The following is a 19,284-nucleotide window of genomic DNA, read 5'->3' as shown; positions in this document are numbered from 1 at the left end:
TATAGTGAAATCATGTTTAAACAGAGACGTACTATGAATATACATTTCTGTTTGCATTTCCTTTACATCTATATCATTCATATTAGTGAAGTACATGTACATTTGCATTAGACCGGTATATTTATGTACAAATGTATGCGTGCATTGAAATACTGCATCACGTGCTATATGTAACAAATTATAAAATTTACCTGACTCTCAAAAATCACAGAGCAACTGTCATCACTGAACGGCGAGCGTCGAACGCGGAAATATCAGTACCAGGCAAAAAAAAATGCTGGTACCGAAAATGAAAATGTGTATCAGTGATCACTACACAATACAGTGTATGTATAACATCGCTGTTTTAATGTGATGAAAACTCCTATAAATATAGTAGAGCCATACATTATTTCTGGGTTTCAGTTTCTCATTCGTTTGTGAAGAATTTCTTTAGTTCTTTTGTTTCATAATTAAGATCAACTTCGCTTAAGATGCTCCACTGCCGACAGAGCATAAACGATACTCATCAATTGAACAATAACTGATGTATAATCGTGTTTATATGTGTCTAATTAACACAAAAATACATATAAAACAATATATTTTGCTTTTGGTGCATGCGCAATAAGTACTTAGTTCCATATAGGACATAGTGGCGTGGAATGTTTTTGAGATGAAATAAATTATCTTTAACGTTGTAACTTAAATTAAAATAAGAGGCTCAAACTTTTCAATGGTGGTAAAAGTATAAAGTAAGTAACTTTTGTAACTAAAGAAAAATACTAATTCGTCTTCTCCTGTTTTGATAGAGAGAAAAAATGCATTTGCCAGCGGTGGATCATCTTTAAGGTGTAAAAAAAAGAAAAGCAATTTACGATATCCATCAGAAAACAAAGATTTTAGATACATATATGTATATGACATAAGAGGACAGTAGCCCCTTTAAATTTACAGTCGTAAATATTTAGTGACCCTAGCTAGCTTGTCACCGTACTGGACACAGTTCGCCCGTCTGTCGGTCAAGATGACCTGTCCGTACATGACATTTAGTACACACCAAAAGGTATACGTGTAAATTAGTACAGCAGTCGTGAATAAATTACCTCCCTTTGACATGATTCGTAGATCGATGGTTTGTTTTAATGGATTACAACTAAATTACAAAGTCTAGATATCCAAAAGTTTGCCAAATAGTTACTTACTATGTTAAATCAATACACAAGACTTTTAGCTCAATAACTTTACCCAACAGCAGGGCCAACTACGTACATGTAGTAGCATTATACTGATATGTATGTATCAAACGGTGTTTAACTTGGCCATAGTTGTTGTATAGTAATACGAGTGTATTTCGAAAAATGCCAACTACTGGTTCTTTTTAAATTCTCTTTTTATTAATGAAAACTAAGACATAAAACTGAAATTCTATATCTAATTTTTATATTCAACGACAGGAATGAGGACACATTAATGTTTTTGATGGCCGAAACAGAAGAATTATACATCGCTGACAGGTGAATACATGCTAACTACATGCATATGGAAATAATTTCAGAAAATAAAAAGAACTTTAACCTCCTCCTCCTTCATTACTAGGCATTTCCGTCGGTGATTTACTAGTTGACCTCAATTTGTCAGAAGGCACACCTTTAAAATCCTTAGCTAAGAAATACATCTCTGAAGAGCCCATACGACTAGCGGGCGGTTTGACAACTTTAACGCTGGAAAACATCCGGTCAAGTGCTACATGTAGTTTGTACTGTTCTGGTCCCATCCATAGTTTACACAATAAATGTCCACCATGTCGAAGGACTCCGACAGAAAATCTCAGAACCGAGGCACAGAGCTCCACACTCAATTCGTGATCTAAATGTCTCGCCTCTGAAGATTTTGGCGCCATGTCACTTAAAACCACGTGCACCTTTTGTCCTCCCAGACAATGGAGTATGGACTTTTGGACGTCTTTGTGTGTGAAGTCGGATCCTGAGAGGAGTGTAACTCCATCAAGTGGATCAATCTGGAGCAGATCCACACCTATAACAGTCCCGACAGGTCGATTAAGATCTGAGAAACGGAACAATCAGAATATTAAATACGACATGAAAACGTTGCACTATCTACAATGTAAACATTGAAATAATAATGTTTTAATATTAATCAAGCCAATCCAAGTGCCATACTCTACAAAACTTCGCCAATCGGTCATGGAAGTAAATTAATACATTTGTATTGAGAAATTCTAAATGGATCACTGTGCGTCTATGTATCTAGACTCCCTCATCTGTATATGAACTAAAGTGGGCGCAAGACACAAGAAACTGGGAGACTAAAATGGTTATTTTCAGAAGCTTTAGCATGTGACAAGTTGTCCATGCGGACTACTCAATCTAAACGTAAATATAAGGGAAGTAACTCGTAAAACTTGTCATGCCGACTACATACCACTTTGTGTTGCGTTCACTTTCTTGGCGGCGACTTGGCACCACGATCCGGGCGCAGCTCCGCAATCTATAACAATGTTCCCAGGTTTTAAGAGTTTGTGTTTTTCGTCAATTTCCAGTAATTTGAAGGCGCTCCGACATCTCCAGTTTTCCAATTTCGCACGCTTCACGTACGGGTCTTTGAGTTGTTTTGTCAGCCATTTTTGTGATCCAGTACGTACTTTTGCCCCTTCAGCTTTTTCACATGGACTTTGTTATTAGTCTGTGATGTTTAAAAATATTTGCAGATCTGTTCAACGTTTGACAAACATTGTCACCTCTTAGTCTATCAGTTTACAAGAGTGACAAGACATTTTCTTTTGCTATGGACATTCCGGGGAATCCCTTACACATAAGAGAGATGACGTCATTAAAGGGATTTCTCTCCGGGCAGGTATATTTAGAACAAATCTCTGTATGACTTTTTCTTTTATTTTTTTTCATTGTAATTGCTTAATTGTAATAAATAAACATTTCAACTAGTTTTGATGGTTGTCTTAATTTCAATTCCACGTTGAATAGAAAGAAGTACGTGTAATACTTCTTCAAATCCGAAACTACCAGATACGAAACTAAAGCTAAAAACTCTGTATCTAATTTTATAACGCATGAGGAAATCCCCCGTAGAGATGTTGCAAGGTTGCGCTACCATGGTCAGATGTTCACAATCAAGTTTATTCCGAATTTTGAACTCATACACACATGTAAGTCTGCAGTTTCTTTTACGTATACAAGATAACAAAACAAGAAGCAAACAGGTACATGTATAAAAGTACATCTTCAGAGCCAAGATTTATAACAAACTGTCCCCTATCTGCCTAATCCCAAGGATAACGTGTTATTTAGCCTACTGTAACTGTTTAAGAAGATAGAGAGCCCGAGATACTCTGGCCCTGAACACCAGACTTGGACATGAATGACAGACAGATGACTGGTTTAGGACCATTCTGAGCGCAAGTGCTACGGCCCCAGTGCTATAGATCAAAACGTGAAATAAGCCGACAAAAACGTTTGGTATCGGGCCAGGTCATCTCCGATTCAGAAGCTACTTACAAAATATTACCACCGAGAATCGCCACTTACCTTGTCTTTTCAACAAATAATAATTTACCTACTCATATCCATCCATTTCATCACGCATGCACGTTCATCAACCCCGTGTCAACACAGTAGTTTTAACTTTTCCGCAACTTTAAATTTCCCTCTTCGTCGTCGCCATTATCTTGTAGTATGCAAATCATCCCTTTAATCTTCGACGGATTGCTATATTTGTGGTAGATATGATATTCATTTGTTGAATAGACTAAGGTTAGTGCAGTGCTTCTCGTCGTCAGTCTGAATCAGAGATGACCTGGCCCAATACCAAACGGTGAGTCAGCTTATTCCACGTTTTGATATAGCACTGCGCTCTGGCCCTAAACCAGATTATCTATCTGTTTTATTCTGTCATAATGTCTTAAGTCTGGTGTCAGGGCCAGAGTATCTCGGGCTACTGTATGATTAGTTGGGATTTAGATAAAATGTTGACGTACAACGGTACAGTAGTACAGACGAACGGGCACAGCTCACTGGCTTTTTTGGGCTAGGTGATCTAAAAAACACACACGTACAACACAAATATCAAAACGCAAAGTTCGATCACAGATATACATATATATACACATTATAAATTATATTTATAAAAGCACTAACCAGAAACATATCTACATGTACATGGGATATATGGTTCTGCACTAACTAATATGGGACAAGAAGTTAATCAAATCATGTGGACAATAAATATGTCAAATTTTCCAGGCGGTCTGGGCCCCTTTATCATGACATAGAACGAACGATTGATTATTTTTACATAATATGATACGAACAGTTATTATGAGTTATATGGGACAATGAAATATAGACAAATATTTTAGCAGTTGGAGCGCAATTATCCCTTCGGCAAGTGGCAGCCGAAGCCAGGCCCCGATTTACTCGAATCAAAAAACTAAGTCAAAAACTGACCTTAAAGGATTTGGCAGGCCAAAATTTTTTTTTGATAATACGTCAGTGCATAATTCTTTGGACTGAATGAAAAATAAGTCCCCACCCACAATCGACTAGCTTTTAGCGCTATCGGTCGGTTTTGGTCGTGATTTACGGGTAGTGTCGACTAACTATCGCAGTTCAGAGGTACATTGAATGAATTAGTATGGTCACGTGGTCTTTGATGATGTCAGAGTAGATCCGCGGGCTACACAAGTAAGCCCTAGTACGTATACCATGTTATAACAGCATAACATATACGTATACGTTTAGGATCTACAATTTGAGTTTTTTTCGAATTATGTAAATGGATATTCTAGCTTTATGATGTAGATATTTTTCAGTTTGTCAAAACATTACCATTTACACCATTTCAAAAAATTCAAACAAGCATATATCTAACTTTAGATTAGATAATCAGTCCAATTTAAATAGCAATATCAAAAAAATGTTCGGATCAGTCTGGACTGAGATTTAGAATGAACATATGATATAAATTTCTGTATAATAAAAAAATAGTAAAATGTAACACACCATCTTTTTACGATTAAAATTTAGCATGAATATATCTTTAGAATCTGTGTTTTTATTTCAAACTTCTGCTATAACGATGCAAACACAAGGCGCAGGTTCAGTTTTTGAGTAAAAAATGAAATGTGGACAGATATCAGTTATGTGATATTGGGAGTAAAAGTAGCTCCGGTTATCAAACTATATACCTAAAATAATATGTACTATATCTATATTGGTTGCCATTTGAAACTTTATCCATAAAGTATACTAAAAACTAGCTGAAATATACATCAATGATATTTATGATTATTATATTCCTAAATTACAGTTTAAGTGTAGATTTAAATTCATTATTTCAAAATTATACTAAATCCTTTAAAATAGTATATGTCATTGTCGACCGTTTTTTATATCATACCGAGATTTAATAGTTTTGATATATGAACATTATATCGATAATCCAAATAAAGTAACAACATAAAGTGTTCAAATGGAAAATTGAAATTACTTGCCTAACATGGCATGTATAAATACGATATAATATCATATAATATCTTAGTACCTTTTTTAAAAAATAACTAAGAGAATTTAAATAAGTATATTTAACTGTGCGTAATTTGTAACCCTTTTTGTTGTATTACTATACATGTACAGTTATATCCTCAAACGGTTGAAAAATACATGCTCTAGAATTTTTGTTACTAATACCCTTAGAAATTACGAAGAGATTCGGCTATATTGCCACGATTTCCGTAATTACATTACTAGACATCAATAATTTTGTAAGTGTTAAACCCTTCTAGTTGAAAATAGAATAGTTCTTAGAAGTCCATTTTGTTTCTGAAGTAAGTCAACTTCGCATTATGTTTCTACCGTGTACGACATATAATATAGTAATATGCTATGTAGATAGTGATTATTTGCCTAGGTATGATCAGGTATAATTTACTATTTCCATTTGCTTTTACATCTTCATTTTAAAAATGGAGTGATAATAAAAAAACCTATGAGGCATAGATGTACAGGGGGTTTCCATAATTCAAATCACATCCAGATTAACGGATGTCTTAACCTGATTGACAGAAAGACAAAAGCAAATACCTGATAAAGTCCACCGAATAGCAAAATTAGCCCGCGGAGGCCAAGGTAATGTACAGGTGAGTTCGATGAATGGCGTTTGTGTACAGGTAAATAACATCCTGGTCCTGGTATTACATAACCATCAAACCAAAGACTATGGCTAATTATATATCTACTATTCGTGTATCTATTCGTATATCGATTAAAAATTGAACGCCCGACCGTACTGTCAATAAAAAAAATAGTTTGGTTTGTGCTTAATATTTCAATATTTTAGGATCTTTAATAATATCAAAAATAAATTCTTTCTACCACATGTTGAAACACATATTACGGTAATTGTAATAAATTGTAATCGGCGTTAGAAACACACAACACAATGTTTGTAATGATGCAATCATCAATGTGTACTACGTACGTCAAGCATCATAATCCTCGATGCTTTAATCAAGGATATGCTTTACTTGTTACATAAAATTTCATTTTACAGTCACAAACTTTGCAATTCACAGTGTAATCAAAGATACAGACTACAGAAAATATTATCTAATTAACATGCTTATTCAGTTATATCGTTGCTTTTTTTACGAATTCTACTCGACACAAGAAAAAAAATCGAAACTTTATTTCTGTGCGGATTTTTCTTTCATAATTACACGAAGATACCTGCTATTAGGAGCAATAAATTAATAGTATTTGAAACATCGAATTTCACTCTTTTAGTTATTTACATTCGAGCCAAAGTTATTGTACCGATTAACTTCACATCAAAAGTCATCATAAAAAAATCATTGATCGGATTTTCCTGTGACCGTCGATATAGAGTGATAGCACATCATTATAGTACAGCTATAAGCCACGACTATTGTGACGTCACACAACACTTTAGAGCTAGGCAAACATATCATAATCGGGTGGTCAGAAAATTAGACCCCGATATCGACGGTTTATGGGGAGTTATTCCCGCTCCCTTTTTGCTGCATCGCGCGTCAGGGCGAGATACTGGAGAGAGTTTCTACACGGTCTAATAAAGCCATTTCCAGCATAAACTGAAATTATCATTTTTTGACTGCACAAATCCTTTAAAGGAATTGGATTTGTGCAGTCAAAAATGATAATTTCAGTTTATGCTGGGAAATGGCTTTATTAGACCGTGTAGAAACCTCTCCGTGCCGCGCTAACGACCCGAATAACCTGTAAACCGCCGATATCGAGGTCAAATTTTCTGACCACCCCGATTATGCATATTTTCTAGCTCTATTGTGACGTCATGATAGTCCGTGGCTTATAGCTGTACTATAACTGATGTGGGCTATCACTTGCATCGATGGTCACAGGAAAAGCCGATCAAAAGATTTTTTATGATCACTTTTGAGTGAAGTTAATCGTACAATAACTTTGGCTCGAATATAAATAACTAAAAGATTGTGAAATTCGCGTTTCAAGACTCTAATTTATGCTCTAATAGCAGGTATCTTCGTGTAATTATGAAATGAAAATCCACACAGAAATAAAAGTTTTTCTGATTTTTTGTCGAGGAGTTCAGCAAACGAATAAGCTTTAATTAGATAATATTTTCCTGTAGTCTGTATCTTTTGATACATTGTGAATTGCAAAGTTTGTGGACTGTTAAATGAAATTTTACGTAACAGATTTAAAAAATCCTTGATTAAAGCATCAAGGAATATGATGCTTGACATACGTACACAACCGATGATGTTGATTCATTTACAAACATTGTGTTTTGTGTTGCTAACCGAAATAAATCGAATACATTTTGTTGCAATACCGTAAAACGTTTCAACATGTGGTAGAAAGAATTTACTACATTGATTATTATAAAAGATCAAATATTTTGAGAAATTAAGCAAAAAGCAAACTATTTTTTTCAGACCGTGCGCGGTCGCTTTCAATTTTGATTAATCGATATACAAGAAGATACACCGATATTATAGATATATAATTAGCCATGCCTTTGGTTTGATGGTTATGTAATACCTTGACCAGGATGTTGTTTATTACCTGTACACAACGCCATTCATCGAACTCACCTGTTAATTACCTGGCCGCGGGGGGAGCGGGCAATTTGCTATTCGGGTGGGACTATATCGGGTATTTGCTCTTGGGTATTTGCTATTGTGTCTTACTGTCAATCATGTTAGGGGACATCCGTTAATTGGGATTGTGTTTTTTGTGAATTATGGAAACCCTTTACATCTATGCCTCTAGGTTTTTTATTGTCACCGCTCCATTTTATCACCTTCAATCATGTGTATGCTGCGGACTACTCTGACATCACAAGACCACGTGACCACCTATGACTTGCTCATTATCTCTGAACCGTAGTCGACACTACCCGTAAATTACGACCAAAACCAACCGAGAGCGCTAAAAGCTAGGCGATTCGTTGGGTGGACTTAATTTTTATCATTCATCCAAAGCAATATCTTGACGTATTATCAAAAAAAAAATATGGCGCACAATCCTTTAAGTCAAAAAATTTTTCATATAAGTACATAAGGAGAAAAACTTAAGTCTGCACTTACTGGTAAGTTTTGAGAAATCGGGCCAGATCTACCAACAGGTAAAAGAGGTGGTAGTATAATAAAGGTACAAATTGAGGACAACAATAGAACAAACAGTAGACAACAGAATGGAAAAAGCTGGATCACAGAAAAATGGGAACTAGTTTTGTGATGTAGATATTATACTAATATACTTACAACGTGTACATTTTTGTACTGTGTGACAACTTTCTATTGATGATATAAGTTTATGTGTTTAATGATATTTTATTTGTCAGATGTATACTGTTGATACAGTGAAATGAATCTCTGGAAATGTCCTTAGGATACCTGGGAAATTGCCACAATTCTGCTGCATGCGTACAGCACAATGCGTTCGCAAATTACTTTCAACACGTAAAAGAATTACTATAAAATATCACTTTTTTCCTTGAAATATTAGATATAATACATGTACACCTAATATATATATACTATATCCAAATTCCTGATAACAATACATGAACATATATGCATAATTAGGGCCCCCCATCGAGATGCGTGTTCCCTATATTAATCAGGTTGTCTCCGTCCTTCCCGTCCTCTGTCTTCTGTCTGTCCTGTCCCTGTCTGTCTGCTGTCTGTCTGTCCGTCACCGTCCTTCGTCCCCGTTTTTTTTCTTTTGGCACATTAATGATGGAAAGGAGTGGAGTATTTTCCCCATATTTTACATGATGATTTCCCCATCCATCTAGATCTGCTTGTAATTTTCAGGCTGAAATTAAATTAAAAAATCGGCCTCTGTGGATTTTAACATTTTAAAAAATCACAAATGTTGTGCTCTTCAACTGATAAACATAATTGTTTATAACATTATGATGCGATAAGATTGTTCAAATTAAACTAGATTAACTGTCCAAAGGGAAGTCATGGCCAAGGTTACTCAGTCAACGTCAAGTCAAATTTAAAAAAATATTTTTCTCATGAACATTTTGCTACAAACATTTAAATGAAGCAGAGTGTTCAGAAATTTAAACAAGAAATCACACAACAAAGTTTTGACTGCTTAATGCACTTTTTACCATGATTTAAAAAATTTTGAGCAAGACCTTTAATCCCATCCTTTCACATTTTATGTTGTTTCTTTCAGCAAACTAACTGAGGTTTACCCCCTTGTTAAAAAGGTATTTGAGTTAATTGTATGCTCTTAATGTAATGTTAGCTTGGAATCAGGATTCAAGTTAAATACATGGAAGACTTTTACCAAAGAAATATATAATGTACCATCCAGTCGTTTTCCCAATTAATGTTGACATTAAATATTTATTAGCAACATATAGCAAACACGGAAGAATTCGTTTGTCAAAATACTACATTTCCCACTTAAGCACGTCAACACTGAAGCGTGCCCTTTTCTGACGTGTCAGTGTTCTAGTTTTTGTTACCAAAGTGTTTCATATTCCTAAAATAGACATTTAAGAACCATTCAAGTAATTCGTGATAACAATGGCTTTAGAATTCAGAAACCTGATATTGGCTGTGTAACAATTTTATTTGACACTTTATCAAATTGATACAGTTATTTGCATATAACATGTATGTTTCATATAATATGTTCACAATGTCTTTAAAATTGATTCTATCATCAATTAATGAAAAATATATTTTAGATAATTTCTAATATACATTATAAATTATTTCTCTTTATTTTCATTTCAGTAGTCAATGAAGCTTTGCCCACATCAGCAGAGTCACAAAATATTGGAGAAGTTTACAAAAATGTCATGAGAAAAAGTACCCACAACCAGGTGAAAAAAAGAATCTAAAATAAAACTTTTACAGGGAAGAGATGAAATTTGTAAAACATACATGATTCTACTTTTTTCATTTAATGTACAAAAATACTAAAGGAGCAAGAATTATATAATACAAAAATGTACAAAAAGTAAAAACTCAGTGGACCTAAAAACCTCCTTTCTTTGTACTTTTTTTTACCATGTCTTAATATAATTTGAACAGCTCTTCATCAGGAACATAAATTTACATATAATTTATATACTCGTGTATAATTACATGTGTACATGTAAGTGCTATGTTTATATACATTCTTAGTAAATAATATAGCCTGGATTCTCATAAAGAAACAAATCTTCTTCCCTAAAAACAATGCATCCAAATAGACTTTTATTAACTCTTTTTTAAAAAGAGAACATGTATCTACAGATTTATTATGCTGTTTTGATATTGAGGTATACATGTAATTCTTTCTTTTTTGCAGGACTTAGGGCGTTAGAATTGTACCTGCTGCCCCTAATTGCATGACGATAAATTTAGGAATATTATCTGACTTCTATTTAGGATCATCACTTTGGTCTTGAGTTTAGCGTTTATTGTGGAAGGCTTGGGTTCTGTCCCCTGGCCGAGACTGACTTATCAATGTGGGACGACTGGTTCGCCCAGTTGCTAGTAGATTCATGCTTCAGTGATATAGGCAAAAGTTCACTATTCAAGAAGTACATGAGCAGTTCGAAACACGCACCTTTGAAAGGCTACATGGGAGGCCGTCATTACAATGACCATTCGCTGGTTCAATAGGACGTTAATTAGAATCAAACAAACAACAAATCTTTCTTTTTTGCTAATCGTAACAACCTTTGAATTTGATATTCTGATAAATAGATGGCTGAAGAGAGGTGGTAACGTGTAATCATTTAACAGTGTTATCATTCGACCCAGCTGTTGTAATCCAATGTTTGACCGGGTTGTTGTAAAACAACCAATCTTCAGGTAAATAAACTAAATCCACAAAAGTACAAACATTAGACCGTCATGTTGAAACACGCACCTTTGAAGTACCTGTACATGGAGGCCGTAAACCATCAGCTTAAATAGACGTAACCACAAACAAACAAAAAATATTTATTTTTCAGTCCTGATAATAATTTGATAAAAAAAATGATTCAGATTTAACAGTTATCATTCGCCCATGTTGTAATTTATTGTTTAAAACAACCAAGAAAAAAAGTACAATTAGTTCAGAATTATATCACAACTTTTATTTGTCCTTGAAATATTCTTTAATGGTTAATTATACAAAAGATGTATATATATACACTTTCCTTGAAATACTGCCTTATTATAGTCGAATAGCGAATGCACGACCTCTTATTGAGAACTCAACATTTTGCTGTCCATGTTCTTGCCAAAGACCAGGTAAGTACAGAAATAATTTGTTATATACAATATATATACCAAAGTAGCAAGTAGATAAAATTTACCTAACTTTATTCATTACAAAGCTTCGATTTGTAACAGGATAGATAATATAAGACATCTTTCATATGTGGATATGAAGATAGGGATATTCTATCACCCCGAGGGTCACAAAATGTAGTAAAACCCCCGAGGCTTGCCAAGGTTTTTCAGCATTCTGTGATCCCGAGGGTAGAATATCCCTATCCTTCATAACCACTTGTGGAAGAGTATTTTTTCTTTCATACCTTGACGTTTTTATTGCAATTTTACAACTATAAATATCCCGCCATTTTGAAATAAATTCGAAGAAATCCACGACTAGAAGTCAATATTTCCATACATGAAAAATAACATGATATTTTCAACATAAATTCCGTTGTTTGCAACTCTTATAGTAAAACCAGTCATATTTTGTGGGAAAAAAATGTTAGAATTTTACCGAGGAAATAGATATTTTGTTGACGCCGTGACGTCACAAGGCTTTATTGCATGGGTAGCCATGCAATACAGCCTCAGGCGACATGAGTGTATTGCCCCTGGACCAGCCAGTATTACACGTGAAGGGTATGAAAGAAAATTACAGTATAAGTCACCTTTTAAGTTGAATTTCCATATACGGGTATGCAATTACTACAAATGAAACACATGTCAAGCAATAATTAGTAAAAGAAAATACATGTAGCTACAAAACAGAAACAGTTACTTCTTTTATCTATTGCATGAAATTGTATTTCATCATTGCATATTACAGAGTTTGCCTCCATTGTTACCATAAGTCCTGTCAACATGTTAATTATGTATTATCTGTCTGTTCAGGTGAAGTATGGTGTACACTTTTCTGAGCCAGTCAATGACAATACATGTCAGTTCACCAGTGTACCCCACCAGATAGGGGAGCAGGTAAGATTTGTAAATTAATTTCTTAAACATGTCTGTCAAATATAGTAATACCTGTACTGAGTGAGAGATTTTGGCTTGTTAGCACAAGGCATGCCATGTGTCTGATCAGCCATAATCTTTTGGTGAGGGCTGCTTTTAATAAATACTGTTGACTACTCACTTGTCTGTTACAGGGCCTACCCCTGATATCCGGATGTTCAGCGGTATTAGAGTGTACGGCTAAGTCTGTCCATACAGTTGGGGACCATCATGTGTGGTTTGGAGATGTATGTAGTGCTGTACTAAACCATAACACACCTGACCCACTCCTTTACTTTATCAGGTATGGCATAAATGTTATAGAATAAATATACAACTTTTAGGTCATTCTGATCCTACAGACGTCCTTTAGTCATCATGCTCCATCTGTAATTGCCAGCCATCCACCTTTCGTCATCTGTTGTTTATAAAGTTTTCATTCAAATGACTCCTTCTCCATAACAGGAATGCCTTGAAATCTAGACCTGATATTAATTCTGCTTATAGCATGCTGGGTCAAAGGGGCTACGCAGTTTGTTGAAATATGTGACCATGGCCTTCATGCAATGTACAGGGCAGGGGTCAAATATGATGAAATATTGCAGCGCCGTTACAACAAGTGTTCCTGTTTACTCCTGGGAGTAGTCATACTGTAGCGTAACGTATTGTATCTACCAACGTTCCAATGGATAAAACTTTTCATTAGCTCACCTGGTCCAAAGGACCGAGGTGAGCTTATGGGATACCGCAGCATCCGGCGTCCGGCGTCAGTCAACAATCGACTTCTTCTCCATAACCGCTGGTCGGATTGCAACAAAAATTTGACTGGTAGCATCCTTATGGGTTACTAACTGAAAATTGTACAAATGATGGGGCTGATCCCCCGGGGGTCCTGAGGGGCGGGGTCAAAAGGGGTCAATTTGGCTATTTCCATATAAACGACTTCTTCTATGAAACCAAGCATGGGATAGCACCCATAATGCAATGGTAGCATCCTTATAGGGTGGGGATTCAAAATTGTACAAATGATGGGGCTTTCCTCCCGGGGGCCTGAGGGGCAGGGTCAAAAGGGGCCAATTTAGCTATTTCCATATAAACGACTTCTTTCTCTGAAACTAAGCATGGTATAGCACCCATAATGCAATGGTAGCATCCTTATAGGGTGAGGATTCAAAATTGTACAAATGATAGGGCTGACCCCCCCTCCCAGGGTGCTTAGGGGCGGGGTGTCAAAAGGGGTCAATTTGGCTTTTTCCATATAAATGACTTCTTCTCTGCAACTAAGCGTGGTATAGCACCCATAATGCAATGGTAGCATCCTTATAGGGTGGGGATTCCAAATTGTGCAAATGATGGGGCTGACCCCCCGGGGGCCTGAGGGCGGGGTCAAAAGGGGCCAATTTGGCTATTTCCATATAAACGACTTCTTCTCTGAAATTAAGCATGGTATAGCACCCATAATACAATGGTAGCATCCTTATAGTGTGGGGATTCAAAATTGTGCTGACCCCTGGGGCCTGAGGGGTGGGGTCAAAAGTGGCCAATATCCATATAAATAACTTTTTTCTCTGCAACTTAACATGGGATTACGCTCATAATGCAATGGTTTCATCCTTATAGGGTTTGGATTCAAAATTTTGCAAATGATGGGGCTGACCCCCCTGGGGCCTGAAGGGTGGGGTCAAAAGGGGTTAATTTAGCTATTTCCATATAAAACGACTTCTTCTCTGCAACTAAGAATGGAAGAGCACTTATAATGCAATGGTAGCATCCTTATAGGGTTGGGATTTGAAATTGTACAAGGCCCCGGGGCCTTAGACGGCAATAGATGCGAGGTCAAAAAGGTCAATTAGGCTACTACTTTCATATAAATTACTTTGTCTCTGAACCTATGTATTAAATAGCATATTTGTATGGTATTAATAGCATCATTGTATGGTTGTGATTCAAAATTAAAACTTTTGGAGTCAATTTTGCTTATTTTTTCTTATTGTCAGAGTCTTGTGATAATTACTAACAAAAAACCAGGTGAGCGATACAGGCCCTCTGGGCCTCTTGTTGTGTTTATTAATGTGTTGGGTTTAGATCTATTGTATCCATTCTAATGTTACATGTAATGTCACCGCCGAATCTAACGTTAGCTACTGTTGTACCTTCTGACTGACTTTTCCGCTGCAAGGTCCGTTTGGTGTGGAAAAACAAATCAGGTACGGCTGACAATAGATTATGTCTTATCAGAATATATTCCGATCCAACACGGTTTTGATACATACCTGGATGTTACATGTAGTAGGGGATGTTATTCTAGTTGTAGACTTTGAGTTTGAATGCATTGCCTAAATATTTATAATTTAATTTGATTCATATTCGAGGTAATGTTCTCGGACGTTTGCGCATGCGCGGCGGTAGTTTACAAAATGGAGGTTGATTTTAGCCAAGAAATTGTCGACACTAGATTCAAATGCATCTCTCTAATTAAATACTGGTGACAAAGTTAAAAAAAAATCTACGCCTACAGCTGGAATACCATCCCCTACTAACATCCAGGTATGTGTCAAAGCCGTGTTTTATCGGAATATATTATGGTCGGTTGTACATTGTACCGATTTGGTTTCACACACCTTGTGGTAAAGTTATAATTAGTCAGAAGCAGGTGATTTCTTTTCCGTACAATTTTTGACTGACTTTTCCCCGACAACAGTAGCTCTTTCCATATGTACTTCACTGATTAGCACTGATTCAGAGTCTAAACATGAGGTAATTAAATATATTTGTGTAACCTTTTTACGTTATGAAGCTAATCGACGACAGACATTTCCAACTGTTTTAGCTCCGCCCCTACATTGAAGCAACAGCCAATGAGAGCCGTGCTTACACAGCTTATTGAATGTCGTTTGCAAACTGACTAGCTACCATGCAACCTGACTAGCTACCAATCAAGCGAACCACCTACTAGACTGGCCGTCACATGTACGCTTATTGTAACGGCGATGTAAAAATGACTACTTATTGATAACTAAGATGCTTATAGGGACCGCATATTGGGCCTGAAGCAAGTTTGGATTAAGGGCTACTATGTTTGTTCATATGCTTGTCTTTGACATTCTATCCAGTTCATAAGGGTCAATAACTAAGAGAGGCTCTGATTTCTCGAAACGAAAGTGCAGACTTAGTCAAAACTTAAGTTTTTCTCCTTAAGTAACTTATATGAAAACTTTAGACTTAAGTCGGTTTGGACTTAAGTTTGTTTCGAGAAATCGGGGCCAGATATTGTCAGGGCCGGTAGCCTCCTACGATGAAGGGTTTTACTGTAAAAATCTTCAATCATCTTATTTATTAGAATTTTAGTGAAAAGCCTATAGTGCGATATTGGGCCTGTGACATACTGGATGAAGCACTTCAAAGTTTATACCCATCCATTGTCAAAGTCACAGTGGTGAAACATATCGGAAACGTTGTCATAATGGTGATTATTCTCAAGTGCCATAACTCATTTTATGTATCTTTGCCTTTAGATCGTTTAGATCTGTTGGAGACGAGATATTTCTAAAGGCGTTTGAGGATGCTACATTACCATACGAGGACTGGACCCATGAGGCACATCTTAGAATGGCGTGGAATTACATCACTGAATTAGGAAAAGATGGAGCCACCCCTCATATAATGTAAGGATAGAAATCATGCACTTAATCAAGATTAATATTTAAGTTTGAAATAATAATATATGGATATTAAATAAAAATACAAATGTAATATTTTAAAATTTTCACAGCTAATGAACTTTTCAAATATCAAAGCATTAACAAATTTATCAAAGTTCTGTTGTAAAAAGTTTAACTCTATGTTGCATTTGTTGAATGTTGTAAATGGTTTTCTTTAAACAAATTGTATTTTGTAAAGAGACTAAAAAAGTTTGTAAAAAAATCACCTGATTTAAAGAAATATTTTTACAACTTTTAGAATTGTGCTTTTAATACAAATATATGTCAAAAATGTTTCTTTTAAACGAAAAGTGTTAAAATTTATTATCTTAATTTTTAAGTCTGAATTAAGATACAGCAAGTAATGCTTTGAATTTAGATACAGCAAGTAATGCTTTGAATTAGATACAGCAAGTAATGATTTGAATTTAGATACAGCAAGTATGCTTTATCATGGAAGTTTTTGAATCATTTGAAGCCTGATTATCATTAGATTATCTCCCTTAGGCCATATGTTACAATGCATTAATATGAAGTTTGCGTAGATCATACATCTATAGTTATATGGTAAAAACTTGTTATTTGTTTCAGAGAAGGTATCAAGAATTTTAACGAACAAAATAAGGACAAGGTAAGTTTTAAACATGAATTATGTTTCATCTGTATCTCAATACGTTTCAAATCAAATAAACAGGCACAACATTTTTATAAGAGTTAACAAACATTTATGAAATCATATGGAAGTCTATAAATATTTACTGGTGCAAATGTGTTCAACAAATGTTTGTCATGGTATTCTGATGTTGCAGGTTAAATTTGGGTACCATGAAACCATCACCAGATTTTATATATCTGTGGTAACAGATGCCATACAAAGAAGTGATGAAGATCAACACTTTGAAAACTTTATATCGTCGCATACTTACCTTCTCGACAGGAATCTTCCCTCACAGTTTTACTCAAAGGACAGGTTATTTTGTTCCGAGGCAAGACAATCGTAAGTGTATTACAAATAGGCCTACATGTATTTGTATGTATGGCTTTAATGTCAGATCTGATTTGTGCATTATATAAATTGCCCTCCAACCTAAACTATAGCCATTTGTTGCAAGCCAAATAACACACTGGTCCGAGTTATGCCTTGCACACTGTGTAAGGGTTGTAGAAGACCCCCCACCCTCCCATAATAGTTATTTGATGCTGCTTATCCAAAGACTAACACAGGTTTTCTATTTTATAGTTAAAAAAAAACATACATTCACCTCTATATGGCCCAGTTTAATACACATAGAAATGCATGTCTATGTAAACTATAAAATCAAAAGCCTATGGTAACGAGGAGAGAGCGTCTTAAATGTCAATAGTGATAGTTGCACACAATGTCAATGTGCTAATTATTTCATTCTATTTCAGGTTTGTTTCGCCAGATAATAAGACCGCTGCCTTGCTGACATACTGAAGCCAATAGGAAAGCCCTGTGATATTACTTTTTTTAGAATTTGGTATAAAAATTTTACTTAATCACCTTGTGATTATTTTACAAATTTCAATAACATTTTACCTCAAATATCGGCTACTGACAACGGATTATTCCATTGGAGCTTATATATTGGAATTTCAACACAATGAACAATATTGCTGGACATGTCGATTAAAAGGAACAAAAATTACCGTATTCGACCCAATAAGCGCCCCTCCCCCTTTTTGAGACCTCGATTTCAATTGTCCACACATAAATAAAGACCAAAACTACCAAGATTTGCAATAATTTCGCCTTATTAGCACCTTTTCATTTTTAGCTCACCTGGTCCGAAGGACCAAGGTGAGCTTATGCCATACCGTGGCGTCCGGCGTCCGTCGTCCGTCGTCCGTCGTCCGTCGTCCGTCGTCCGTCGTCCGTCCGTCCAGTCCGTCGTCAACAATCGACTTCTTCTCCATAACCGCTGGTTCGGATTTCAACAAAATTTGACTGGTAGCATCCTTATGGGCTACTAACTGAAAATTGTACAAATGATGGGGCTGACCCCCCAGGGGCCTGAGAGGCGGGGCCAAAAGGGGTCAATTTGGCTATTTCCATATAAACGACTTCTTCTCTGAAACCAAGCATGGGATAGCACCCATAATGCAATGGTAGCATCCTTATAGGGTGGGGATTCAAAATTGTACAAATGATGGGGCTGACCCCCCGGGGGCCTGAGAGGCGGGGTCAAATGGGGTCAATTTGGCTATTTCCATATAAACGACTTCTTCTCTGAAACCAAGCATGGGATAGCACCCATAATGCAATGGTAGCATCCTTATAGGGTGGGGATTCAAAATTGTACAAATGATGGGGCTGACCCCCCGGGGGCCTGAGGGGCGGGGTCAAATGGGGTCAATTTTGGCTATTTCCATATAAACGACTTTCTTCTCTGAAACTAAGCATGAGATAGCACTCATAATGCAATGGTAGTATCGTTATAGGGTAGGGATTAAAAATTGTACAAATGATGTGGCTGACCCCCCGGGGGCCTGAGGGGCGGGGTCAAATGGGGTCAATTTGGCTATTTCCATATAAACGACTTCTTCTCTGAAACCAAGCATTGGATAGCACCCATAATGCAATGGTAGCATCCTTATAGGGTGGGGATTCAAAATTGTACAAATGATGGGGCTGACCCCCCGGGGGCCCTGAGGGCGGGTGTCAAATGGGGTCAATTTGGCTATTTCCATATAAACGACTTCTTCTCTGAAACTAAGCATGAGATAGCACTCATAATGCAATGGTACAAATGGTGGTGCTTGTTATAGTGAAGATTGATTAAAATTGATGAAATATGGGGCTAAATG

At 36.1% G+C, this 19,284-nt stretch overlaps 1 protein-coding gene, 1 long non-coding RNA gene and 1 pseudogene across 2 annotated transcripts; 2 read left to right on the top strand and 1 right to left on the bottom strand.

Moving 5' to 3' along the window:
- Positions 1 to 1,457: 1,457 nt before the first annotated feature.
- LOC138313286 (rRNA methyltransferase 2, mitochondrial-like) lies at positions 1,458 to 2,795 on the bottom strand. The gene is made up of 3 exons (XM_069253792.1): positions 2,761 to 2,795; positions 2,425 to 2,672; positions 1,458 to 2,046 (listed from the first exon to the last, which is right to left on the bottom strand). Exons 1-3 carry the CDS (start codon positions 2,793 to 2,795, stop codon positions 1,553 to 1,555), a joined length of 777 nt encoding a protein of 258 aa, XP_069109893.1. The 3' UTR covers positions 1,458 to 1,552.
- A 288-nt stretch (positions 2,796 to 3,083) lies between these two features.
- LOC138313288 (uncharacterized) lies at positions 3,084 to 10,374 on the top strand. Its single transcript, XR_011207158.1, has 3 exons — positions 3,084 to 3,166; positions 8,881 to 8,998; positions 10,301 to 10,374. It is a non-coding gene; the product is annotated as an uncharacterized lncRNA (long non-coding RNA).
- A 1,360-nt stretch (positions 10,375 to 11,734) lies between these two features.
- Positions 11,735 to 18,378, top strand: LOC138313287 (uncharacterized; annotated as a pseudogene).
- The last annotated feature ends 906 nt before the right edge of the window (positions 18,379 to 19,284 follow it).

Source organism: Argopecten irradians, unplaced genomic scaffold (genome assembly GCF_041381155.1).
Source record: "Argopecten irradians isolate NY unplaced genomic scaffold, Ai_NY scaffold_0633, whole genome shotgun sequence".
Taxonomy (NCBI): domain Eukaryota; kingdom Metazoa; phylum Mollusca; class Bivalvia; order Pectinida; family Pectinidae; genus Argopecten; species Argopecten irradians.
This window is presented reverse-complemented; position numbering and strand designations above follow the sequence as displayed.